The 11870-nt window shown below is 44.9% G+C and overlaps 1 protein-coding gene across 6 annotated transcripts in view; it reads right to left on the bottom strand.

Moving 5' to 3' along the window:
• Positions 1-2939: 2939 nt before the first annotated feature.
• The window catches only part of st3gal3b (ST3 beta-galactoside alpha-2,3-sialyltransferase 3b), a 43811-nt gene continuing 34880 nt past the window's right edge, over positions 2940-11870 (bottom strand). For all 6 annotated transcript variants that reach the window (XM_047589161.1, XM_047589163.1, XM_047589164.1 and 3 more), the window contains 3 exons: positions 10020-10166; positions 8152-8298; positions 2940-5880 (listed from right to left, as the gene is read on the bottom strand). In XM_047589161.1, the coding sequence (XP_047445117.1) occupies positions 5791-5880; positions 8152-8298; positions 10020-10166 (384 nt within the window). In that variant the 3' untranslated portion in view covers positions 2940-5790. The remainder of the gene's footprint in view (positions 5881-8151; positions 8299-10019; positions 10167-11870) is intronic.

Below are 11870 nucleotides of genomic sequence, written 5' to 3'. Positions count from 1 at the left end.
ATGCCGGTGAACTTGTTCGGCTTTGTAAAAGGGATTTGCAGCGTGACACTGTTTGTGCACCCACGGTTAAACCCCATGCAAGCAAAACGCACGGATATCTTTGGTGCACGCCGCACACACACACACACACACACACACACACACACACACACACACACACACACACACACACACACACACACACACACACACACACACACACACACACACACACACACACAGGATTAGTTACAGACCTCCTCTCTGGCAAGAGACGGGAACATGACGGCTGTAGTGGAATTTTTCATTTCCTTGTAAGAATATAGAGCTGAATTTACGAGAACATTCCTTAACAACCAAATATAATTATTATTTTTTTGTTTAGTTTGATCATGATGATCAAACTCAACTCTTTTTTTAATCATAAAGGTTTCCTCTCCCTAAGGGAGGTGCACATTTGTTTCCATGGATACAAGGTGCAGGTTTGGGCCTCTGGAGCTTCCGAGTCCATCCAAGTTCAGGGCTGGATGTGAGAGAGGGTGGGCGTTTCGGATATTGGGCGGTGATGCTGGAGGGAGACAGACAGAGACGAGAGTGGTTCCACTCTGCCAGATGTGATGGGTGGGAGAGTTAAAGGTTATTTCTTTATTCCCTCCACGGTTTCTCTGGTTTCTTCTGGAGGCACAGGTCGCTGCCCTCACCGCCTGCCCTTCCTCTCCATCCGAAGGTGACCTTCTTTGCTTGGGCCTCTTCCAACTTCCAAGTTTGTTTTCACTTTTCAAGTGGGAACTCCCTTTTACTGGTGCACGACACAAGGCCCCCAGGCAAAATCTGCGGCGAGGAGTCAATCGGTCGCCCCGGGAGCAAAACAGCCAACTCCATAACAATGCGTTTCCACATTAACCCAACAAGTGAACATAGCAGAGACAGATAAATCGTCAGTCATTACGGCTTCATCAGAGCATTTCAAAGCCGAACTCCTGCAGGCGTCCTCCAGATTTGTTGTCTCATTGTTTATACAAATAAATCATAAAGCAAAGCGTCCACATATGGCCCAATGGTGGCTGTTACGAGGATGGATGGAGGCTGAGGAAAGTAAACAGCGAAGGCGCTACAGAAATAAGCAGCGGCCAAACTTTAGACCTCAGCCCCACCTCAAGGAAGTGTGGCTGAAATGAAAAGCAGAATAGTAACCGCACGACAAAACCTTACGGGGCTGCAAGAGGCAAACGCTAGATTCTGTATAAAATGCAGTCATGCACTCTCCTCCTCTTGCTTCATACAAAAGGCCCATTTTCAAGACCTACAGATGGCTCGCTCCTCGTCTCTGCTTGTTTTCTGTTTCTGTCCTAAATGTCAAATCTCTCATCTTCAGAACTTCCTCATTAAATTTCTACGGAATATCCGGAAATAATCACTGCACAGTAGAAGTTCAGAGGCTGACGGGACTGGAAGAAACACTTCCCATCAGTGCTACGGCAACATGGCAGGCCCGTAGGTGTGTCACATCCAGAGACAAAGGTAAACTGACAGAATGTGGGACCTGTTGCCAAGAAGGGAATGTTGTTTTCCCTCGTCTCAGCTGACCCGTCATTAAGTAAACAGAAGGGGAAAAAAAAGAAAAGCTGGGTGTCTGAATGGGTGTTTTCGCTCCCCTTTCCAACTCTCTTTTACGAGGAGTTTAAATTTCAGGCCCGGAGGTCGTGGCCTCTCCGTTCCAGCCCCACAGAGAGGAGGTGGGGCGTGGGGTGGGGGGTGAGAACCCGTCGCTGAGAATAAAAGGCCCCGCTGGCTGAAGAGGTGCAGGCGCGCTCATACCCCTGTCTGCTGGACGAACAGGAACGGCCGCCTCCGGGGCCGGCCGGGGCCAGCCAGCTGCCTCGGGGAGATCCCAGGTGGCGCATATTCTCCTGCTGCGGGGAGCGAGCATTTGATCCCACCCTGAGGAGGTGAGGAAATCTGCGGAGTCTGGAGTAGCCGCAGCCCGGCGGTTTTGGTGACCGGCGAGGCGTGACTTTGTGGGGGCCGTAAGTTTCTGGCACCCCATTAACAGCAGGATGGGACGGTCCAGAGGAGCTTTAAGGGCCCTCGGCGACTTGTCCTTTCACCTCACACCAGCGCCGGCTTACAGCAGCCCTACAGCTGGATGGCTCGCTCCTCTGGTTTATGGCGATGCTGTCGGGGCGGTGAGGGTTTCAGGGCCGCAGCTGAATAGCCCCGTGTGTTTATTGTGTGCGTGCAACAAGTCTCAAATGGGTCCCTGGTGCCTTTTACTGAAACAGGATCCTCATCAGCGTTGAGCAGGTGAAGAGAAAGAAATACACAACGCAGAGATGGGGACTAGACCCCAGAGCAGAAAGGAGTGAGGAGTGGAGCTGGGAGAAAAGTGAGTCAGAGAGTGGGGCAGACATAAACACTGCGGAGAAAAGGAGAGTACATTAGGGAGGAAGTCCAGTCGATGGAGGATTGAAAAATGATTTCCCTTGGCTCTGCAGGTTGAAGATACAGAGTACAGAGCAGCAGAGGAAATCCCTTCTCCACGCTGCTCCATCCCATCCCTCCTTCATCTTCGCAGAGCTTCCTGCAGTTTGTAACCTCTGAAGCACACTGACACTACACTACCTGATGGACGCTGCATAACACGAGGCCCCCTCCACTATAAGTACACCAGACTGGGACACTTAAAGCCACGGCGTCTACAAAGAAACCCCCCGCTGTCACAAAGCGCTGTGACAAAAGCAAGGATGAAAAGTAAAAATGTGCCCGTTGACATAAAACAGACGGTAGGTCAAATACATCAAAAATATTTACTATATATATATATATATATATATACTGGAAATACACAGTGTACAGAAACATGTATGTACAAAAAGACAAATAGTAAAAAAAGAAAAAAAAAAAAAGAGAAGAACATCATATCCTGATGCTCCACAGTAAACAACATGCGCAGGCAATTATCCATTACAAATGTATTTATTGATTCATCTCAGAAATCCATTCATAGCTGTATATAAAAAAAAGAAACACTTTTGATCATGTACCACTGGTGGTGATATGAAGAATGAGAGCACATACATTCTGGTTCATTGTGAAAGGGACGAGGTGATCTGGGTCCAATCCATTTCAGCTCCTCCGTTATTCCTTAAAATGATGACTACAAACCAGGTTAAGGTTAAGCCTTTAACAGGAAAGCTTTGACACCCTTAATACGTGTTTCATGTTATTAATGGTCACTTTATTGACGGTGGCTGGAGATATTTCACCGCTTTACTCGCTTTTATATTGTTTGTTGCCTCGTCCGTCCTTGTGATGCTGCCTCTACGTCTTATAAATTGAGGACAAATAAGGTGTTTATTGAATTGAATTTTTTTTATGCAGACACCGATTTTGAGAAATACCCTCCTTGGCTACAGTGGTGTTCGTGTTTATGTCCGTGGTGTCAATGCTGCTGCTGAATAGCCCTGTGTGTTTATTGTGTGTGCAACAAGTCTCAAATGGGTCCCTTGTGGCCTCTAGTGAAACAGGATCCATGTCCGTATTGAGCAGGTGAAAAGGGAAGAAATAGATGACAGAGATTGTAACAGAAGGAGGGGAGCGGAGTGAGGGACAAAAGAGAAGTTCTTATAGCCCAAAACATACCACCGGTACAAGGCTACGAGTCTGTAAATAATGTGCATACAGTAACGCGTATAAAATGGACTGGTCCCGGATCACAGAAATGAGGAGTCCTGACCTAAAGCTGCGGCGACACATCGGACCAGCTGCAGTCACTATCCTGTGTCACACTCCTCGCTACAGTTTTCAGGTGATGAGGTGTAAGGCACTGAGAGTGCCTCGTGATAGTGCAATGATCAGCTCTTCCTCTGCCTTTACTCTACAAAAAAAAAACAACAACAACAACAACAATCATCCCACAGAGGACCCAGTTGTTCAACAAGTGTTCCTTTTCTTCATATCCAGCTGACAGTACTGAAGGGACCTGCTGCTACACGATACCAGCAGCAATTGTGGAGACTAAGAAACAAGCAACAATAGTAGATTACTGATTGAGAGTAATGCATATCAGCGTATGTTGGTATTGTATGTGTACAGTCAAGAAGAAGTAAAAACGGAAAGAAAATCAGAGAAAAACAAAGAAAATTCCTCTTTTGGTAAAGCAAAATCTAAAATGCACCATCACTAGATAAAGCTGATAACAGAGTTCATATGATAATACAAGAAACGCATGTAACATTCTCAAATAGATTGTTTTTTTTTTTTTATGGGAGTAAAAATAGAAAAGCAAAATGTTCGATAGTGTACAAAAAAGAAAAAGAAAAAGAAAAAAAAAAAAAGAACACTCCCACTGTTAAAATACTGTCGAGCATGTGGCAGAACCATCATCTGCAAAGTGCGTAGGTCTGATCAGTGCCCGTGACACCGACGTCAGATTGAGCTATTGTCAGCCTCGGTTTCCCCGAACATCGAGAAAATTAAATTCCTGTTGTGTGCGACTACGACACAAAAGCAAGAAGGTAACACACAACTCATAAGTCACAAAAACGCCGACATTTACTACTAGGCCGACCGAGAGCAGAACGCTGCTTCTGCCACAAGCTTGTTGATGCAGTCTCAGAGGAAGCACGTGGTGGTGAACTCTAAAGTCTAAAACACAAATGGAAACGTTTGTAACAGTAAGCAGGCCCACCTGTGGCCATAATGCTGGGATTTTTGTAACAAAATAAATAATTAAAATCAACCCTAAAAACAAAAATATATATATTTATATTCTACGATCCAAGATTTCACCATTTACTGAAGAACAACTGCAGCAGCGGGAGGCTGGAACAGGGCCCCTGATCAGGGCAGAGCATCTATGCTGAGGCACATGAAGTAATGAGGACAGTACCGTGTACGGGAACGATGCAGAAAGGACGCAACGCTGTGTCCAAATTTTACTTCACTAAAATAAAGCCGTTCAACACGAACTAGAGTGCCTGGAATGAGCACGCACCTTTTTTCCTGATAGGTGCTTTCAGACTTATTTAGTGTAGAAAACCTTACAAGGCTGGAATCATGAATCATAGTACCAGATTTAGAGTTTAGAGGTGGATCTTTACTGCTCTCAGCATTAGTGTCTCAAAGCAAGTGGCAGGTGTCTTCTGGCTTTCGGCGTTCATTCAGAGCTGGGGGATGAATGACGCAATAAATAAACGAAGGAATGGACAAATGATATGTGGGGGGGGGGGTGGGGGGGTGCTGCAGCTCATTACAACACACGGTAGAAATCTTTGATATTTACACTGAAGAAAGTGAATACATTCAGGTAGCAAAAGGAGAGGGGGATGACCTCTCCCCTGTACGAGGTACGTTTGGCACCGCTAACACTCAGCCCATCCAAACACTACAGTTACAGCTCATCCCTATAGCTCCTGTCCAGTCGCCAGGGTAACGCGGACCTCCTAGGCGTCACCTCTGCTCATACTTGTCATTCACGCGATACAGATGTTTGAAGTGGTAAATGCTGAAGATTTCCCGTGTCTGTCTCTCTCTGATAAGACAGGAACAAGGCAGACCCAGTCCATCGCAGGAGTCTTTGGTTCAGAAGGCACACGTGTGCATCTCTCCACAGAAACCATCCTGTGTTTCTTTCATATAATCTCCTTCAATATATATATATATGTATGTATATATATTAAAAAAGCGGCAGTGTTCAGGCCACCCAAATTCTAAGGAGTTTTCTTTTCTCCGTGAGTCCATCCATTTCCCATTTTTTTCTGTTTTTGCAGTCCTTAGGGAACGGCAGAGGGAGAGTGGGTGGGTGTAAACTCAGATACCGTTGGTCAGGTCTGTGATAACGTTGGCCCTCACCAGCTTGCGGAGGAACTCCTTCTCCTTGGATATGTTGTGTGTCCAAGACTGCGGAGAAACAGAGAAAGGAATAAGTTAAGAGGTGAAGGAAGGAGCTAACTGCTAACTAAGCTAACTTTCAAACACACTGCTGTATCCGCTAATCTTTTCATATTCCCTGCATCTGTACGTGTGGGCGTCCGACTGTGCAAATTCACATGTAAAGCCACGCTCGGTTAGTTTTCCTCCCTGCTGTCCAGAGAGCCGACGTGTAACCAGAGCCAGTGCTTCCTGTGTGGTGCTATGGGATGAACAGTGGAAGGAACGGCCAGAGAGCTAATAAAGGAGGCACAGGGTGGAGGAAGAAGCACACAGGAGGGATAAGGAGGAGGAAGAAGGGGAGAGCCCCAGCAGGTTGGGCCCTGTAGGACTCTCCTATGAGACCGTCTGGGTCAAACCTCCTGAGCCAGCACAACCTCGGGGAACAATAAGCTGCGGTTTTCAAGGAAATAAGAGCTGAAATCATTATACTTTATCCTAAACACATGTTAAATACAAGCATCACAAATGCTTCTTTAGCCTTCAATCTTTTAATTGAGCAGCAGGGAAATCGTTTGATCGACAGCTGAGCCAGCAGACTCACAAACGCACAATGAACACAACTGCAGAGGAAGAACAATGAACAAAACCATTTTGGTTTGAACAGCAGTGTCCAAGAAATAAACACCACCAAGCATCTACTGTATATTTCCAGTTAATGCTTCTGCAAAATTCCATAAGTACTGAACATTTCTCCAAGAGCTGTTTGAAAAACTCAAGGCATCTTCTGGTTTGACTCAGGAGAAGGAGGCTTTGGCTAAAAAGCTGATGTGGTTTGCAGTCAATAGTTGAAAATAAGGTAAATAAAAGTGGCGTTGTGAAGACAAAAATACAGTTTTTGTGTAAAGATTTTAACTCAACGCAATCGAGTCAAAATTGTAGTAGGGTTAAGTGAGTATCTGCAGCAAAACAAGAGGCAGCTCACACACGGAAAAGATGCAAAGTTTACTTTGGGATCCTGTTTTTGGCTGAACTTGTTTTTGGCTGATCTCCCAAGTATCAGCCTAAAACTCCAGCTTTAACTGAAAAATATCAAAACCACCAAAAGTGAAAGATTTAAGGGGATCAATCTTTATGGGTTTGTTAATATGGGTCACCTCATTTCACATTTTATTGTCAAACATTCTGCAGTTATTGCAGTTGTACGTTCACTGTGGAGATCTTAAGGATCCACCCAGACAGGAAACAATCTCTTCCTCCACAGCGGTGGAAGACTAGTGGGACGACGGTTTCGCGGCCGCGTGGTTCCCGTACATCAAATAACCTCGGGGACTGGCAGTGGTTAAGTGTTCCAAACAAAAGATCCTCAAGTATTCCCATTAATTAGCCATGTGTGGCGGATGATGACACTGTTGATGAAGATGATGATAATAAATGCCAAAGGTTCACCGGGAGTTTAGACAAAGGTTATCATCATACTGAGCTCATGGTTTACACACGTCAGCACGTGGGGTGACATCTCTGACTCCATTGGGTTTCAGTGTAAACACCAAGACGGAGACTTGACTGATGGAGCCGAGAGGGATCGGTCATGAGAGCGTTTAGAAAACCATTGTTGCTGCGGTGCCGGATGAAAGAGAAGAGCGGCTTCGATGGGCAGAAATTTAAGATTTAAATTATGAGGTTACATCAGGTTTGACAAAAAGGCTTCTGATATGATACCACTACATTAATAAAGTTAAATAGAAAATAAAACTATAAAATGACAACCTCAGAGTATTTATGTGAATGTCCTGACAATTAGAAGACCGGCATCAGAGTCAAACAAGCATTTTCTATACGTTATTGTACCATCAGCATTTTCGTTAATGGTGCAATAATCTAACAGAAAATGTGTTTTATCACATGTATAACACACTCCAGGTGTTTTGTTTCCATATTCACATATTTAACAGGTAAAAAGGTGTCGTATTTGTTGCTGGGAGACGTTAAACTCCAGCTAAATCCTTGGATGAATATCATACCATCAGCCCAAATAGTAAACGCTTTGTAGCGAATGCACTTTGGCTGCGGGCCAGTTCAAACCCCCATCGCGCCCTCCTCCACAGGAGTGGTGGTCCGTGCTAATCAAACACTACAGTTATTTGTTTCTTCAGTTATTCTTTGGAGGCCGAGGCCGGCAGGGAGAAGCCAGAATAAATTGTTCTCATTAGCGGTGAAACTAAATCACAGCATTCTTCTTCTGAGCTGGTTATTCAGTGACTCCGTAGTGGAATAGGGGCTCGCGCTTCGAACACCCACCTCTTTGATGGCGGACATCTTGACGGTCTCGTAGTAGTGCAGAGGCGCGTGCGGGGTGTTCATGTCGTAGCCGAAGCCGGCCACCGCCACCTCGTCGCAGTTGTGAAGCGCCATCGTTATAGCAACTGTTCCTAAAGTTGGAATGTTCTGCAACAGGAGCAGAGACACGGTTATAACACACACACACACAAATAAATGACTAAAATATACAAGGAGGAATTAAAACATGCAAGATTATTATATTCAGAAAACTTCGGAGCTAATCACTGCTTCAGAGAGACATGTATTAACTTCCATCCCTCCTTTATACTTCTGTCTTTGTTCTGCTCCGCTGCTGCTAACCGACTTTGAGCACTTGGTGATTAACTATTACCTTTAAGACGCGACCCTTACAGACCCCTGCTACGACACACTGATCTACAGGGTTGAGTCGTGCTTCCTTTTCGCCCTGGGCTACAAGGGATCTGGGGGGTATAGAGGCTGTGTGTGCGTGTGTGTGAGAATGTGGACGCTGCAGAACAAGAGAGGAAAACGAGTTGGAAAAAGAGCGGGTGCAGAAGAAAGAGTGGATGGAGGCCCCATTTAAATCATTACCCTGATTTGAAGCCCTCGGGGTAGGTGGAGCTGAACCAGCAGCTGGCCAACCCCCTACTGCGTGCTCTAATACAGATTATTTTACACACATGCACCCACACACTCCGAAACATAAACACTAGTATAACAAATAGCCCTCCTCATTAATTTCCATGTACATAAACATACAGTGCGACGGTCAGAAGAAAAACTGTGAAGCGTTCCAGGGAAAGAATGTGCCAAATCATACAACTCTGCAACATGTATTGTATGAGACAGCAAACAGCCAGACACAAACACAAAAGGTCCACGCACACAAATCACCGCGCACTCTCTCGCTCTCTCACACACACACACACACACGCACACACTAGATGCTCCCACATGTTCAACACATGCTGCAGGTTTGAGTTCATGCAGGGGTGTTCTGGTGGCCCCAGTTAGGGTGATACACTCCTCACGTCCCCTCCAATTCTCTAACAATATTCCCACTATACTTAACAACAGCACACACAAACAGCGCGTGCACGCACAACTGCATAACACGTGCACACTAGCATTTAATGTGAAACGCTCAGGGATGTTTATACATTTGCTGCCCTGTGCTGTTTGGTGGCCGGCGACTAAAATGTCTTCACTTTATTCCTACAACAAGAAGAACCAAATACATTCAGCGCCCGCTTAGTTTCAGTTCCTACTTTCTCCCTCTCTGTTTATTGAATGCAGTGGCAATTGTGAGTAGAACAACCAACGATTTAAGCCCCAAAATAAAATGCACCTGAAGAGCAGGTCATATGCATCTACCATGACATTCATTAAGTCCATGACCGCTTAAACAACGGCCCCCTAATCGTGAAGAATATTCCTCAAAATGTATGAAGGAAAAGTGCTTGAATAAATCCAGAAGCAGTGCATTATGCAACATTTGTATATTTCCCTCGGTTAGTTGTAAATAAAAAAGAAAAAAAAGAGAGACACTAGTGTGCATGCAGGGTGCGGTGTAGAGGAATGGTACTGGTTAAGTTCAGAAACACAATCCATATGGGATTATAACTTCTTTCATATTTTTATGTACTGTTGACATATTTAACTCTAATTTACTCATGAAAGAAATGAACGTTGCCTTTACATCTGACCACATACTTCCACGAAGAATGTGAACAATCTCAGACAATGTATGAGAAGTCAGTGGAACATTAAAGTGCTGTTCTAACAAGTGACTTAATAATAAAGAGTGCATGTCACGATATAAATGAGGTAAATCATGAGGTTGTGAATGTGCCTGCGTGTCTTACCCCTTTGCCCATCTGACCATTGTTCATGGGCAGGCCTATGAACTGGAAAGCAGCCTCCTGGATGAAGTAAGGGTTGAGGATTCTCATCTCGCTTGGCTCCCGGGGCACCGAGCGAGCCACAGACTTCCAAAATCCCTCTGTGCCCCTCTGAGAGAAGACAAACAGAAAACGGCACATTGGTCGTTATTAAAATGAAAAGTAGACAATTTTATCACTTGAAGATAAGTTGTATTTCTATTATGGTATAAATCACGAATTGACACATGAGGATGTGTTTGCTGTGGACAGCAGTATGACATTTACCAAGCAGACTTCAAAGGGAGATTATCCTCTGGAACACTGACATAAAACACAGAAGCTCACCAGAAGCCAGACCCTTTCTGCCACTGATTAGGGAAACAGCCTATGGGCCTTAATGGATCAAGTAAGGGTGAGGGGCTGGCAAGACATCGGTAATTATGATCCATCAGAAGGAGAGTCTAACAGTCATGCTCCTCTAGACGTTACATAGAGAAGAGACACTCATCTCTTACTGAAGTTAAACATTTACAATTACATTTACCTGGCTGCGTTTAAGACACAAATTGACGTTCGTGAGTCATCTGCAGAGACAGTCTTCATGTTGCTTCACAAACTCTTGGCATGAAGTGCAAAATGACATGAAGATGAGGATTATGTTGATAATTAACTTGAATCATTTACAGTACGTATTATCTGGAGCAGAATCTTGTTCTTCCATTGTTTCGCCAAAGGTCTTCTAAGGATAGCCGAGGACTTTCATGTCAGAACGGAAGTTGTGCATGTTCTAAAAAGTCTACACGAATCCGTTTCTGATGCCAAGCTCTGGCTATAAAACTGTAGCCTTACCTACCATCTGTGGTTGAGCACAGAGGAAACGACAGTGGAAATGACTCAAATCACACTTTGACCCGAGGGTGTTCTTTGAGACCGCAGGTCTTTTTACACAAGGCAATCACCATCAGTCGCTAAGACAACCTGTCAGGCCAGAGCCGCATCTAAATAAATTATATAACTAATGAAATGCACTTGTTGTAGTCTGTCAGCCAGAACAGACACTGGATATTAGGAAACTGGGACACTGACAAAAGGTTACCCTGAAAACAGTCTCAACACGATGAAAGTAAATACCCAACTCTGAAGTTCTGACAAACTAATTGACACAATTTACAGAATAAGTTTGAGCGTACAACTAAATGCAACTAAAGTGCGCAATTGATCTGCCGGCAGTGGGACTCTCCTGGATCCCATGAATCCAAAAAGGGTCAGCAGATGTAAATGGGAATCACCTGTTCAAATAGGCAAGCACCCGCCCGGCCTCCTTTGATACAGCCACGCACGACTGTATGTTTGTGTGCGTCTTTCTCTGTGTGTTGGCAGAGGCAGTAGCAACAAGTCCACCGGCTTTGTGGATTCAACAGCAGCGGCCCTTTTTGAACGTGGGCCCGGCTCCGTGCCTTCTGCAAGCTGCAACAGGAACAGCAGCTCATCTCTCCTGTCAACACAGCTTGTGTTTGCCAGGAATCTATTTAGCGGTGCTGTTTGGATGTGTGCACGTCTGTGTATGCTGAATAAAGAGAGTGATGCATTTTCTCTTTATTCTAGGAAGGAGAGAAGCTAATGACACAAAAACCACACACCCCCTCGCTATACACAGCAACGACCTGACATGTACATAGACGCAAACGTCACAGGGTGGGGATCTCTTTGAAGACCTTCATACAAGTACAGGTGGCTTTGAGAAATGTACGAGCAATTAGTATGTAAGGATTGAGGACACTTGGGAAGGAGGAGGTTGTAGGTGCTGTTGAGTTTAGGAATGTGGGAAGTTGC

The sequence above is a fragment of the Mugil cephalus genome, chromosome 7 (genome assembly GCF_022458985.1).
Source record: "Mugil cephalus isolate CIBA_MC_2020 chromosome 7, CIBA_Mcephalus_1.1, whole genome shotgun sequence".
Taxonomy (NCBI): Eukaryota; Metazoa; Chordata; class Actinopteri; order Mugiliformes; family Mugilidae; genus Mugil; species Mugil cephalus.
The sequence above is the reverse complement of the archived record's forward strand: the minus strand, read 5'-3'. Positions and strand labels throughout refer to the sequence as shown.